The 15,410-nt window shown below is 36.9% G+C and overlaps 3 protein-coding genes across 3 annotated transcripts; all 3 read left to right on the top strand.

The window, feature by feature from the left end:
• Nucleotides 1-295: 295 nt before the first annotated feature.
• On the top strand, nt 296-5,135 carry LOC145560214 (uncharacterized). The gene is made up of 2 exons (XM_081621470.1): nt 296-4,208; nt 4,482-5,135. Exons 1-2 carry the CDS (start codon nt 1,520-1,522, stop codon nt 4,865-4,867), a joined length of 3,075 nt encoding a protein of 1,024 aa, XP_081477596.1. The 5' UTR covers nt 296-1,519; the 3' UTR covers nt 4,868-5,135.
• A 1,796-nt stretch (nt 5,136-6,931) lies between these two features.
• LOC145560213 (uncharacterized) lies at nt 6,932-11,137 on the top strand. Its single transcript, XM_081621469.1, has 3 exons — nt 6,932-9,607; nt 9,747-10,127; nt 10,262-11,137. Exons 1-3 carry the CDS (start codon nt 6,946-6,948, stop codon nt 10,276-10,278), a joined length of 3,060 nt encoding a protein of 1,019 aa, XP_081477595.1. The 5' UTR covers nt 6,932-6,945; the 3' UTR covers nt 10,279-11,137.
• A 592-nt stretch (nt 11,138-11,729) lies between these two features.
• LOC145560212 (LRR receptor-like serine/threonine-protein kinase EFR) lies at nt 11,730-15,410 on the top strand. Its single transcript, XM_081621468.1, has 3 exons — nt 11,730-14,486; nt 14,647-15,036; nt 15,131-15,410. Exons 1-3 carry the CDS (start codon nt 11,774-11,776, stop codon nt 15,142-15,144), a joined length of 3,117 nt encoding a protein of 1,038 aa, XP_081477594.1. The 5' UTR covers nt 11,730-11,773; the 3' UTR covers nt 15,145-15,410.

The following is a 15,410-nucleotide window of genomic DNA, read 5'->3' as shown; positions in this document are numbered from 1 at the left end:
CTATAAGCACTAATTGGCTAATGCAGGCCACATTTAGGTACCCGTACAACATATAAATCTACACCAAATAATCATATTGACCAAACATCACATGATTTTTGACATGACATGTCATAACCTTATAGCCAATTCAAACTCGAACTGCACCCTTAATTTGACATTCTAAACTTTAGTAAGACTATGTAGACACTAATCCGCTAACACGGGCCACCTTATGCTGCCCATATGGTCATATGATTCCAAACCCAAGGGCCTAATTTACTAATTATGTTCTCTTAAGCCCCCAACGGTCCACACCACACGAACCGACATAACTTTCATCTCCCTAAGCTCACTGCGTCTGCAAATGGCTGACTTCCGCAAGCCGACGACGGCGCGTGGGAAACGCGCCGCCATTAGAGCACCTCCGCCATCTGAATTGTTACACCATTGTAACAACAAATTTCATCCTTGGTTAGTTCTCATATCTCACTACTCTGTTTCATTACATGCATCAATCTATCTATTTTCACTAAATTGTTAAAATTTAATAATGCAATTCTTCGATTTTTCGGTGATATTTTTTATATTTAATTTTGTGGCATGATAATTTAGATTCTTTTCGATACAATTGCATAATTTAAGCATTCGTTGTTCATTAAATTAAGTATATTGACCCTGGAAATGACGAATTCATAATTCTCTTTATAATCTGCAAAAATAATTGTTTCATGCAAATTATCATTTTAATTAAGATTAAGTATGTTGACCCTGTTATTTAGCGCTTGCTAATTAGCTGAGGAATTGATAGGTCTCAAATGTGCAAATTGTGTAAAACATTATTTTATCAATCCCTAAATTAGTCGAGGATTAAAAAAAATAGAAGATTTGATTATTTCGGTAACAGACAAAATTTTGTATAAAGTAATTTTTTTTAATTTTTGCAATAAGTCCGATAACTATAAGTCTATTACGGAGTAATAAGTTATTGTAAGTCCGTCTCACGCCCTCACCTAAGAGGCGAAAAGTTGGTGTTATAAATGAGTAGAGGACAAGTAAATGATTGTTATGTTTCTTAGTAGTGATTCAAGAAATTTTGGCATCAATTGTTTTCTATTGGTTGCCAGTCAAATGTGATTTTGTTAGCTGGAAAGGATCAATTCTAGGGGTGAGTGTATATCGTGAAAAACTATATATTATTCGTTCTATGTGCTCAAATTTCGGGTAGAGATTTAATTAGTGCTCATTTAGTCATAAGCATAAGATAAGGTGCAGCCAATTATTTAGACCAAATAATAAGACCGTCTATTAAAAATCTGGATTTCACACTAGCAACTTTGTCCTCAAAGGAAGATAATTGCAGCAAATAATTTAGACCAAATAATAAAGATTGTATTTAAAGAGCTTGGGTTTTAAGCAAGCAACTTGATTGTTACTTATAGTGGACTTTGATTTCTGATTTCGCTATTATTTGTGATTGAAAGCATTATTAGTAGCACATACATAACACTCCTTCTGTTAGAAATCTTCACTAAAATCCATGAATCCACTTGTATCACGCTTTGTGTTATGTATAGTCATGTTTGGCATTTTGTTATGCCACCTTGGTTCTGCCATTGCCGGGAACAATGAGTCAGACCGGCTGGCCTTACTTGAAATCAAAGCCGAAATCAATGACCCTGTTGGAGTTATGAGGTCATGGAATGATACAATCCACTTTTGTAACTGGTATGGGATTAGCTGTGGTCGTAGGCACCAGAGGGTGATGGTGTTGGACCTCCAATCGTTGAAGCTCACAGGTATTCTTTCTCCTAGTATAGGAAACTTAAGCTTTCTTAGGGTGTTGAACCTCCAAAGTAATACTTTAAGTGGAACCATCCCTTCTGAAATTGGTCGTTTGCGTAGGTTGCAGTATCTTTTGCTTGGTAATAATTCCATTGCAGGGGAAATCCCATCAAATATTTCTAGTTGTTCCAGTCTTATTCAGCTGGACATTTTTAGTAACAGGCTGGTTGGAAGACTTCCACCCGAGCTTGGTTTCTTGACACAGCTTCAGTATATTGACTTGTCCATGAACAATTTGACAGGAACCATCCCTTCATCTTTTGGGAACCTATCATCTCTTGTTGAGCTATATGCTGCCAGAAACAACTTGGTTGGGAGGATCCCAGTTAGCCTTGGGAAACTGACCAACATATCCGTTCTTGCATTAGGCGTTAATAAGTTGTCTGAAACAGTCCCATCCTCAATCTTCAACCTCTCTTCCATGACAATTCTAGATTTAGGAGAGAATGATCTAGAAGGAATTCTCCCTTCAAATTTAGGCATCACTCTTCCACAGCTCCAAGCATTATCTCTAGGAAAAAATAGATTCACTGGACCCATACCTGCATCAATATCTAATTCCACAAACCTAGAATATCTTCAATTGCCTTCAAACAATCTTCTAGGTACAGTCCCGTCTTTGCACAATTTGGGAAAGCTTACTCGTGTTAACATAGGCAATAATTTCCTTGGGTTGGGCCAAGCTGATGATTTGAACTTTATGTCTTCTTTGATCAATGCCACCATGTTACAAGTCTTTGTCATAAGTAAAAACAATTTTGCAGGAAAATTTCCTAGAGCTATTTGCAATTTTACAAAGCTTTCATTTTTAGGATTTCAGCTAAATAACATAGCTGGACAGATTCCAAATTGCATAGAAAACCTAGCAGATTTGCAGTACATTGGTGCTTTTAGAAATCAGCTCTCTGGTGTTATTCCGCAGGAAATAGGGAAGCTCCAAAGTATAGTTGAATTAGATTTAACTGAAAACCATTTGTCAGGGTACATACCATCTGCAATTGGGAACTTAACCAAGTTGAATGTTCTTCAACTTGCTCAAAACAATCTTGAAGGTCAAATTCCCTTAAGTTTAGGAAATTGTAGGAGCCTGATAGGATTGGATCTTTCTCAAAACAATCTAAATGGCAGTATACCATCACAAATTTTTAGTCTCTCCTCTTTGTCCACCGGACTCTTTCTGTCTTATAACCACTTAACTGGAGTTCTTCCGGAGGAAGTTGGAAAGTTAATCAATCTGGAGAACTTTGATGTTGCTGAAAACAGGCTCGAGGGGGAACTACCAAGCAGTTTTAGTGCTTGTATACTTTTAGATTCCTTACACTTGGAGGGGAACTTTTTCCAAGGTGCCATTCCGCAAACTTTAGAAACCTTAAAGGGTCTTCATGAGTTAGATATGTCAAGGAACAATTTGTCTGGTCAAGTTCCAGAATTTTTGGTAAGCCTTCCATTGCAGGTACTAAATTTGTCTTTTAATAACCTTGAGGGACGAGTACCCACTGGTGGAGTCTTCAACAATAAATCTGGTGTTTCAGTGTCTGGAAATACTGGCCTTTGTGGAGGTATACCTAAATTAAAGCTTCCTAAATGCAATTTCAAAAACATTCAGGAAGGTAGACGGAGCCACAGATTCAGATTAATAATTGCAATTGTATCAGGGATTTTTGGAATTATTTTTCTGGTGGGCTTTGTATTTGGGTTTGTCTTTTGCTACAGAAGGAAGGAACCCAAAGCTTCCCGTGATTCAGAAAGTTCATTTCCTGAATTCTCTTACCAAACCCTTCTAAAAGCTACAAATGGGTTCTCTTCTGAAAACATCATTGGCAGTGGAATTTCTGGGGTTGTATACAAGGGAGTGCTAGATCATGAAGGCAGTGAAATTACTGTTGCTGTTAAGGTATTTAACCTGGAGAACCATGGTGTTTCCAAAAGTTTCATGGCTGAATGCTGTATCTTGCGGAACATCAGACACCGGAATCTTGTTAAGGTGATGACAGTATGTTCAAGTATTGATTATCAGGGAAATGATTTTAAGGCTTTAGTTTACGAGTACATGGTAAATGGGAGTTTGGATGATTGGTTGTATCCAGTAGAGGCAATTAGCAGGGCCCAGGACACAAATGTTGGGTTAAGGAAGTTAAATCTTCATCAAAGATTAGATATAGCAATTGATGTTGCTTTTGCTTTGGAGTATCTTCATCATCGTTATGGTACACCTATTGTTCATTGTGACCTCAAGCCAAGCAATGTTCTCCTTGATGAAGAAATGGTTGCACATGTTGGTGACTTTGGATTGGCCAAATTCCTATCAAAAGACATTAGTAACTCTTTTGTGAGTGAGTTCAGCTCTTTTGGAGTAAGAGGAACTATTGGCTACACTCCTCCAGGTACCTAACTGGCTCCCTAACCCCTCACCCATTTGACCATCCCACTCCCTTTTTATTTGTGATTACTATTCTATGGTATATACTACCTCCGTTAAATGTCATGTGCAACTTTCGGGTATTATTTAAGAGATATAAAATATTCCAAAGTTGCACATAACATTTAACGGAGGTAGTAGATGCATTACTATAATGTTTTCCATTTATTTTTAGAAGCATTTTAAACAATCTCTTTTCACGTCTTATGATCAACATCTGAGGTACAAATTGATGCAGAGTACGGTATGGGAAATGAAGTGTCTACATATGGCGATGTCTATAGCTTTGGGATCCTTTTATTGGAAATATTTATTGGCCGTAGGCCAACCAGTGACACGTTTAACAGAGGCCTAAGCCTGCATCATTATGTGAAAGAAGCTTTGTCTGGGCGGGTGACTGGTATTCTAGATCATGCTCCTCTTGTAGATATAGTAAGTGAGGAGAACACTAATACTATGACATTGGAGGCCTTGATATCCTTACTTGAAATAGCCCTTTCTTGCTCTGCTGAGCTTCCACAAGAAAGGATGAACATGAGTGATGTTGCTGGAAAGCTATCATCAATCAGGAAAAGCTTGCACGGAACTCATCTATTGGGACAAAGCAGAGACTCTAGTGGGTAACATTCTACCAACTGCATGATAATTGAAAACCTCTCTATAAGACTGATTCAAGTTTACTTCTTAAGTTTCTAAAGGAATATGTTTATGTAGAAGAGTTACACTTTTCTGTGTATCCAGTTTATTTTTTGAATATAATTTCTTTCAATGTCTGCAATAATTGTAAGTGTAACTTAGCTGTGATATACTTGGTACTTCTAAACTGTAAGAAAGAAGATGAATATAAAATCTCAATTTTCTTGTAATGGTGAAATGATGTTTCCATGTTGCACTTGTTTAAAAGGATTTAACTCTTAATTTATGCCATTTGCGTGCCATCATAACATCTATGCTGGGAAGTTGTTGCAGAAAGTGCCACAAGCTAGAACAACTGTTGTTGCATCTTCAGCAAAACAGTGCTTTAATTATCTACACACTTGCATTGTTTCATGGTATATATAGCATGATGTTGCTATGTGTGGCCATCTTATCTTTCTTTTTTTGTTTTTTGATGAACAATTGGATATACTATGGCTGATGGATGATGTAGCAATTGTAGAATGTTGGCATTTTCCTTAAATATTATGCAGAATATGATAATTTACGAATACCTTTGTTATACCTGTCAGTGTTAATTCAGAAAGCTTTTCTGATTAGTTTATGCCAGATTAGTCTAGAACTCTAGACATTGTGTCACAGCAAAGCATCTTGATCATATCAGTGCATGGTACTGATATGGGCATACTCTTTCTAATGCCATAGTACAATAGCAGTTGTAGAAATTCCTTTAAGTTTTTTTATCAACTACTGTTGCATCTTCTGCAGTTAAAAAATCGTGTTATATATTCTGCAACCTGTAATATTTGTCAGAGTATTCTGTTTCATATGTGAATATACTTGAGTTGATGCTGCTGCATTTATAGGATATATTCATGTTTCATTAGAATACTATAATGATACGACTTCCATGAGAAATTCAGTGTCAAAGTTCAACAGGATACAATAATTCATGAAATTTTTTGTAAGACGTTTCAGTGTTAGTTCCAAAAGCTTTTCTGATATTGTCATTCACTAGCTGTATGTGATGCAGAGTACAGACGATTATCCACTTGCTTTGGTCATTTAATAATTAATTAGCTGAAAATATTTACTCATCCTCTGCACGTATTTTCTGTTTTCTGACTAATATTTCTCCTTGAAGCTAAAGGGCTGTATGTTTACGTTCTCAAGAACAATTGAGGCGAGTTATGCTGATAGAAAATCTGCACCGGTGTAATTATATGAGTTATCGTGCAGAGAACCAGATATAGTGATCCCAAATGGTGGAGGACCAATTATGCAGAATGAACTCGCTGTGTGAATTGACTACAAATGGTTGCAGTAAGAACCTGTTTGGTTGCTGGTATTCAAGGTTAGATTTCTTTGTCTATAAATGATATGAATTAAGTTTTAGCTTAGAGGCATGTGATTTATCTTATGAAGTGTAGTTATTTTTCTCCAAGTTGTCATAGTCACTTTGCTTGTCTTCTAGTAGATAATATACATAATTGATTATAATGTCTAGAATAATTAAGATTGTTTCTTATTTGGTAGGTAATATATCAATTTTCTTTATATAGAGGATGAACATATAATGTCAATTATCTTATAGTATTAATATTATCTCACTATCTCCCATTGTCTTCCAATGAATTAATGAGGACTGGTTTCTCAACTAATTTTGAGTATTCAATGCAAAAATTGAACATATTAATTTTATTTTATTTTTTGAAAGCAAGGATGCATAGATTAATTGTTAATTACATAATTAGAAGTAGCTGTTGGGACATCACCAGCTCGGACATATTAATTTATTATTCTAAAATCAATACGAAATATTTACTTAGAACTTTGGGCACTAGTTGGGCCAGTCACAACTTGCTTAGCCATCCTTTTTTTTTTGTTTGGACTTATTAATTCATGTCCAATCACAAGACTTTCGGCCACATTATTCACTACATACTTATTTAAGCACTTCACTCTTCTTGATTTTATATTGCTATTTGACTTTGATTTCCCTTTTAAATAAGATACTAATTTTCCATTTCCCCCAAAATTTAGAGATGTTATACTCCTCATATCACTTGTTTATTTTGGTCACTACACTGTTTTACTGTTTCCAATCCTCTACTGCTGTGAATGGTGAGACGGACCGTACAGCATTGCTAAAAATCAAAGCCAAAACAACTGATGACCCTTTGGGTGTGATGAGGTCATGGAATGACACGGTCCACTTTTGTTCGTGGCATGGCGTTACTTGTGGTCGTAGGGATGAAAGAGTGATGGCATTAGACCTGCAATCCTCCAAGCTTTCAGGTACTATCTCTCCCTTTATAGGAAATTTAAGCTTTTTGAGAGTTCTGCAGCTGCAAAATAACAGTTTCGAAGGCACAATCCCGCCTGAAATTGGTCGTTTGCATAGGCTACAGACTCTCTGGCTATATAATAATTATATCGGAGGGGAAATTCCGTCGAATATATCAGGATGCTCTAGCCTTGTAAAGCTAGACTTGTTCAATAACAAGTTGGTGGGAGAAATCCCGCATGAGCTTGGATTCTTGTCACATTTGCAATTTCTTTACTTATCACAAAACCACTTAAGAGGCACTATCCCTTCATCCCTTGGGAACTTATCCTCCCTAACTGTGCTAAACTTTGCCAGAAACAACTTGCATGGAAGCATTCCTCTTAGCCTAGGCAACCTTAAAAAATTAATCAAATTGTCATTAGTCGATAATAAGTTGTCCGGAAAGGTTCCACCCTCAATTTTTAACCTCTCATTAATGGAAGTTCTAGATTTAGGAGTCAATAATTTGGAAGGGAACCTTCCTTCCGATTTAGGAAACACTCTTCCGTATCTTCAACAATTCTCAGTAGCAATGAACCAGTTTACTGGATACATCCCATCTTCGATATCCAATTCCTCTTTTCTAGAATCTCTCATATTATCATCGAATAATTTTCAGGGACAAGTTCCTTCCCTTCATAAGTTAGAAAAGCTAAAAGCCCTTAACCTTAACAATAACTATCTTGGGAAGGGTCAAGCTTCTGATTTGAACTTTGTTTCTTCCTTGGCCAATGCCACCATGCTACAACGGTTTGAGATAAGTCTAAATAATTTCGGAGGAATTATCCCTAGAACTATCTGCAATTTCTCCATGCTTACAGTACTGACATTTTACTTTAATGATATAACTGGAGAGGTTCCAACATGTATAGAAAACTTGACTAAATTACAAATACTTGGAGTTCATGCCAATTTACTCTCTGGGGTTATACCCCAAGATATAGGGAAGATTGAAGGACTCCATGAGTTACGTTTAAATGATAACCAATTCTCAGGGGTCATACCACCCTCAATTGGAAATTTAACTATGATGACTCTTCTTGACCTTCATAATAATAGTCTTGAAGGCGAAATACCCTCAGTTCTTGGAAATTGTGGATCACTGCTAGGATTAGATCTTTCCCATAATAATCTAAGTGGGAGAATTCCCTCACAACTTTTTAGTCTCTCCACCTTGTCTATGCTACTTGATCTATCTAGCAACCGCCTAGTTGGGTCTCTCCCGGAGGAAGTTGAGCAATTGAATAATCTTGAGGTGCTTAATGTTTCTAGAAACATGCTCTCAGGTGAGATACCAAGCTCCCTTAGTAGCTGCATTGCGTTAGACATGCTAGGCATGGAGGGAAACTATTTTCAAGGTGCTATCCCAAATGCATTGGTGACATTAAAGGGTCTTCGTGTTTTGGATTTGTCACGAAATAAATTATCAGGCAAAATTCCAAATTTTCTTAAAAGTTTGCAGCTGCAAGTACTTAATCTATCATACAATAACCTTGAGGGTGCAGTACCTAGTGATGGAGTCTTCAGCAATGTAACAGCCTTTTCGGTACATGGAAACAATAGGCTCTGTGGAGGTATACCTCAATTAAAGCTGCCCCACTGCAATTTCAATAATACCCAGAAAAGAAGACCGTGGAGGAAATTAACGGTGATTATTCTTTCTACAATTTCCGGAGTTACTGCACTGGTGGCATTATATGTGTTATACATCTTCCGGCACAAAAGGGGAACTAAGACGACCAAAATTTCTAGTGATTTGGAAAACCTTCCAAATTTGTCTTACCAAACCCTTCTTAAAGCCACAAATGGGTTCTCTGAGGAAAATTTGATTGGCAGTGGTACATTTGGGTTTGTGTATAAGGGAAATTTCGATGAGAATATATCAACAGCTGCAATCAAGGTATTCAAACTCGAGCATCATGGTGGTTGCAAGAGTTTCATGGCAGAATGTGAAGTCCTTCGAAACATTAGACATCGGAATCTTGTGAAGGTGATATCAGCTTGTTCAAGTGTTGATTATCAAGGAAATGATTTTAAGGCTTTAGTTTACGCGTACATGGTGAATGGGAGTTTAGATGATTGGTTGCATCCATCTAGAACAATAAGTGGGCTTCAAGATGCACCGAGGACCTTGAATTTCCGCCACAGACTTGATATTGCTGTTGATGTTGCATTTGCTTTAGAGTATCTTCATCATAGTTGTGGGGCATCTATAGTTCATTGTGACCTCAAACCAAGCAACGTTCTCCTTGATAATGAGATGGTCGCACATCTTGGTGACTTTGGTTTGGCTAAATTTCTTTCAGAAGATGTTAGTAGCTCTGCAAATCAGTCCAACTCTATTGGTTTCAGGGGAACTATTGGCTATGCTCCTCCAGGTAATGAGCTACTCACATCCGTAGCATTTTTTATACAGTTGATCTATGATCATAACTTCATTAAGCTTTAATTTTGTTATTTTCACCTTATTCAATAATATTCCTGGTTATATAACATTTGTGGTATGATTTAACGCAGAATATGGTTTGGGAAATGAGGCATCTACTTATGGCGATGTGTATAGTTTTGGGATTCTGTTACTGGAACTATTCACTGGAAAGAGGCCTACTAATGAAATGTTTAGAGGGGGTATGAACCTCCATAACTTTGTGAAAGCAGCTCTTCCTGAAGGGGTGACCGAAATTTTAGATAATCCTGTTCTTTTAGACATAGTTGGAGAAGAGACAGGTAGCAGGGCAATGTTGGAGTCTATTGTGTTAATTCTTGGCATAGCAGTTTCTTGCTCTGCGGAGCTTCCACATGATAGATTGTCCATGAGTGATGTTTCTGCTAAGCTATCATCTATTAAAAACAAGCTGATTGGAACTCGTCGTCAACAAAGGCGAAGAATCCTTGCAGGTAAAGATTCTACTACTGCTGTATATCTCATTTTCTGATGAGTTTTTTAAGTAAAATCTAAGTTTGATTTTCCCTTTATTACACCGTGCTATTTAAGATCCTATCAGATGTAAATTAGTTCCTTCTGGCTGCAGGTGGACGCGGTGATTGATGTTCTGCAAAGCTGCTTAGCTCTTTTGATCAGTAAGCAGTGTTGTAGTGATCATCAAGGTTATGAGGATCCCTTGTGCCTTTATTATATACGAAGTATCCCTTAAAAGCTTGGATTTGTTACTGCTGATTGATTTCAGAAACGTATTAATTGTATTATTATATAACTGTATGTAATTTCTTGTGTGTATGACTATTATTGGTTTTGCAAAGATTCAAGAGTCAGCAAGATCAGGTTTAATAAGGTTGCCATTTTTGTTTCTTTTTATTTAGCATCAAATTTACAATTATCCTAATACAGCATCTAATTGTATGAGTTGAGAATGTTTGAGTTTTGATGTATATCTCTTGAATTAATTGAAGCTTGCAGGTACGATTTAGCAATAACTGGTGTATAAACAAGCATGAGAAGCGATATAAACTGCTGCAAAGCTGTTCTATTATGATGCACAAATTTCTGCAGGAGAATAATAGTGTATGTTCACTTAAAGAACTAATTTAGAGAAAATGATAAGAGAATTATGAAATACAAGAAGATCAGGGGATGCACAAAAGCCACAAAGTATATGTGATGTATTCAAGATTTAATCTTCAATCTAAATTATGTGCTCCGTACAGGGTTGTACTTGTACCATATTTTAGACTTACTAACGAAGGTAACTAGTACCCGACATGTACATGTTGTAGTCAATTATTAGCGATTGACTATTGAGCAGAGTAAGAATCGAAGCTAGATTTCGTGGAAAAAATTTCGATGTATTTGGCTTATACACCCACATTTTCCAGGCTATTGCCCACAACCTCCTAGTGATCGCTCACAAAGTCACAAGCACTAGTAGTGGTGACTAAACTGTGGTCCATAATTGATGGCACTAATTGATGGCACCCTTCACTATCAATTATAATGGTCTCTATATTCAATTGCTATATAATGAATAACCAGTGAGTGATCCCGGGCGTTGCCCCGGGTTGCTATTGTTGTAGACGTACAATCGGTAATTTTTTAAAAAGGCTTTTTTAAAACTGCAATTGTCACCGTGAAACCAAAATTGAGTTATTCTTTCAAAGTATTTTTTATTTTATTTTATTTTATTTTATTTTTTAATTAAACCTTGTGGTTTGTACTTGTATGAATTGTTGTCCATACAAATAACATAGTTGATATTGCCTTAGATGGTTAATTAGTCATATGTCTTATTAGAGGTTGAGGGTTCGAGCCAAAAATTGTAAAAAATCTTTATATATATAAAAAAATAAAATAAAAAGCATGTGTCCAAAATAAAAGTCAAAAATGTACTACATAGAGGCTGTCCTAAACTCCTAATGTCTGTCCTCCACATTTTGCACATATACGTCCCTACAATATGCTCACAACTATTACTAGTAATATTCCAGTCATTCGATTGACTTATTATTCTATGAATTTTCAGGTCTTTCACTATATATTGCATCTCTATTATTATTGATAGGTCTTATCTATCTCTATATTATTAAACATGTCGAGCTCGTGCTCTTTCTTTTCTTGGATCTTTTTCTCTATTTGTATGTTTTGCTGCCCTCTGCTCTCGATAGCCCAGATGGGCAACGACACAGACCGGCTAGCGTTGCTCGAAATCAAATCCAAAATAACAAATGACCCTCTTGGTGTCATGAGTTCATGGAATGACACCCGCCACTTTTGTGAGTGGTACGGGGTAACCTGTGGTCGAAGGCACGAACGAGTCGTGAAACTTGACTTGCATTCATTACAACTCACAGGTATCCTCTCTCCTCATCTTGGTAATTTGAGCTTCTTAAGGGAGTTGTACCTTCAAAACAATACTTTTGAAGGAACAATACCGCGAGAAATTAGTCATTTGCAAAGGTTGCAATTTTTATGGCTGTATAATAATTCCATTGGAGGGGAAATTCCATCGAACATATCAAGTTGCTATCGACTTATCGATATTAGCCTCGATACTAATATGTTGGTGGGAGAAATCCCTCCTACACTTGGTTCCCTATCACATTTGCAATATCTTTACTTGTCAAGTAACAAATTAACAGGCAACATTCCTTCATCTCTCGGGAACTTATCATCCCTTTCGTCACTCTCGATTGCTCAAAACAACTTGTTCGGAAGGATCCCATTTGGTCTAGTAAAACTAAAAAAACTTGCCGTTGTACAATTACAAAACAATAAGTTTTTTGGAGTTGTTCCACACTTGATCTTTAACCTTTCACTATTGACACTTTTAGATTTAAGTCATAACGACTTGATAGGAAGCCTTCCTCTAGATTTTGGCAACGTGTTGCCACATCTTCAGCTGTTTTCAATATCAAATAATCGATTTGTTGGACAAATTCCAGCTTCGATATCCAATTCCTCAAATCTAGAAGTTCTCCAATTAGGTGAGAACAATCTTCGAGGCCAAGTTCCTTGTTTGCACAAGCTAGTAAAGCTTACTCGCCTTGGCCTTTATACTAACTCACTTGGGTACGGCCATGTTGATGATTTGAAATTTGTATCTTCCTTGGCCAATGCTACCAATTTACAAGCGTTAGACATAAGTCAAAATAATTTCGCGGGAGTTTTTCCTAAAATCATTTGTAATTTCTCATCACTTACCTATATAATACTAAGCCAAAACCACCTAATTGGAGAAATACCAAATTGTATTGAAAACGTAGCAAAATTGCAATATTTTGCTGCTGATCAAAATGCACTTTCGGGGGTCATTCCCCATAGCATAGGGAAGCTTCAATACCTCTACTTTTTACTTCTACGAAATAACAATTTGTCCGGAGTTATTCCACCTTCAATCGGAAACTTAACAAAATTGTCTATTTTCGGCTTTTCCGAGAATAGTCTTGTAGGAGAAATACCATCATCTCTTAGAAATTGTAGTCTGCTAACAGGATTGGATATTTCTAATAACCATCTTAGTGGCAGGATACCGTTACAACTTTTTAGTCTCCCCGCCTTGTCCTTGGTGCTCAATTTATCCGGAAACCACCTTATCGGATCCCTCCCTGAAGAAGTCGGCCAACTAAATAGTCTTGGTGCCCTTGATGTGTCGCGTAACATGTTATCAGGTCGAATACCAAGCTCTCTTGATAGTTGTGTGTCGTTAGAGTACCTCTACATGCGCGACAACAATTTCTATGGCACCATTCCTTTTACATTGGAGACGTTAAAAGGTCTCTATTGGTTAGATTTGTCACACAACAATTTATCTGGCGAAATCCCTAAGTATTTATCGAGGTTCCAATTGCTAGAGGGCCTCGATTTATCTCATAATAGTCTTCAAGGTGAAGTACCAATTGGTGGAATCTTTAGCAACGCGAGTAGTGTTGTACTAGATGGAAACAATATGCTTTGTGGAGGAATTTCTGAGTTAAAATTGCCTCATTGCAATGATTTTAGCCGCGACACTCAGAAAAGAAAGCCGAAGAAGCATAAGAAGAAATTAAAAGCAGCAATTGTTTCTGGGGTTTGTGGGGTTATTTTGTTTGTGGCTTTACTTGTATCATTATATATATTCAAGAAAAGAAAGAGTAGGAACTCTAATAAGGAAATTTTAGCTTCTGAAGTTTCCGAAAATTTTCCTAATTTGTCTTACCAAACTCTTCTAAAAGCCACAAATGAGTTCTCTTCAAACAATTTAATTGGCAGTGGTACATTTGGGGTTGTTTACAAGGGAGTTCTCGATGATAACGGACCAACTGTTGCCATCAAGGTGTTTAGTCTAGAGTATCGTGGTGCGTTGAAGAGTTTCATGGCTGAATGTGAGGCCCTCAGAAGCATTAGGCATCGAAATCTAGTTAAGGTGATAACAGCTTGTTCAAGTATCGATTATCAAGGAAGAGATTTCAAGGCTTTGGTTTATGAGTACATGGGAAATGGGAGCTTGGATGATTGGTTGCATCCATCGGAAGCAATCATTAGTGTCGAAGGCACAAGTAATGGCTCAAGGAATATGAATTTTCGCCAAAGGCTTGACATTGTGATCGATGTTGCATTTGCTTTGGATTATCTTCACCATCATTGTGGTGCTTCCATAGTTCATTGTGACCTTAAGCCAAGCAATGTTCTCCTTGACGGTGAAATGGTTGCGCGTGTTAGTGACTTTGGGCTAGCCAAGTTTCTCCTACAAGACATCATCAACTCTCATGTAAATCAGTCCAGCTCTATTGGTGTAAGAGGAACTATCGGCTACACTCCTCCAGGTAACTATAATAGTCACTATAATATCTCATGTTCGAAATATTTGTTACATTTTCTAAAATAGTATCGGTTTTGTTAATTACTAGCTAGTATTGTTTGAATGGAGGGTATGTACCAAACTTTTTTATTCACATCAATTTCATATTTTTGTCATAACTGCAGAGTATGGTTTGGGAAACGAGGTGTCTACTAGCGGCGATGTCTATAGTTTCGGGATCCTTTTACTTGAGATGTTTACAGGTAAGAGGCCTACTGATCAAATGTTCGAAGGTGGGCTGAGCCTGCATCACTTTGTGAAAGAAGCTTTGCCGGAACAGATGAACTCAATTCTAGATCGCGCTCTTTTTCAAGATATAGATCAAGAGGAGACTAATGATACGAGTAGTAGAGTAATGTTGGAGGCCTTGACTTCGATATTTGGAGTAGCACTCTCTTGCTCAGCTGAAGTGCCGCGAGAAAGGTTGGAAATGAGCGATGTTGTTGCAAAGCTATCATCAATAAGGAGCAAGTTCCTTGGAACTCGTTTACGACAAAGGAGGTTCATTCTAATGGGTAATCATTCAACTACACATATCTTTGAGATTTTCATCTGATTGATCTGAAATTATATGAGTACTGACCTTATTTGTTCATTTTCTCAATGTAGGATCAAAAGATTGATCGATGTCGAATTGAATCAAGTTAATTACTCTGCCTATGAGGAAGTTTGTGTAGTAGTACAATTATTAAGAATGAGAACAAGCTGAACAACCATAGTAGGATCAAAAGAGTGATCGATGTTCTTGTGTGTATTTATGTTCTAAACTTATAATAATGGAGAAAATTACGTCTGCTTGATATTAGATTCCGTAATTAACATTCAATAAATATCAAAAAAGCATGTACTCAATTTATTTTCTACTATGTTATTTTAACTTTGAAAAACA

This window comes from Chenopodium album, chromosome 9 (assembly GCF_948465745.1).
Source record: "Chenopodium album chromosome 9, dcCheAlbu1.1, whole genome shotgun sequence".
Classification (NCBI taxonomy): domain Eukaryota; kingdom Viridiplantae; phylum Streptophyta; class Magnoliopsida; order Caryophyllales; family Amaranthaceae; genus Chenopodium; species Chenopodium album.
This window is presented reverse-complemented; position numbering and strand designations above follow the sequence as displayed.

Coding starts and splice junctions, on each gene's coding strand:
- LOC145560214 (XM_081621470.1), top strand. CDS start 1,520: ATGAATCCACTTGTATCACGCTTTGTGTTATGTATAGTCATGTTTGGC. Junction 4,209..4,481: donor TATTGGCTACACTCCTCCAG/GTACCTAACTGG, acceptor AAATTGATGCAG/AGTACGGTATGGGAAATGAA.
- LOC145560213 (XM_081621469.1), top strand. CDS start 6,946: ATGTTATACTCCTCATATCACTTGTTTATTTTGGTCACTACACTGTTT. Junction 9,608..9,746: donor TATTGGCTATGCTCCTCCAG/GTAATGAGCTAC, acceptor GATTTAACGCAG/AATATGGTTTGGGAAATGAG.
- LOC145560212 (XM_081621468.1), top strand. CDS start 11,774: ATGTCGAGCTCGTGCTCTTTCTTTTCTTGGATCTTTTTCTCTATTTGT. Junction 14,487..14,646: donor TATCGGCTACACTCCTCCAG/GTAACTATAATA, acceptor TCATAACTGCAG/AGTATGGTTTGGGAAACGAG.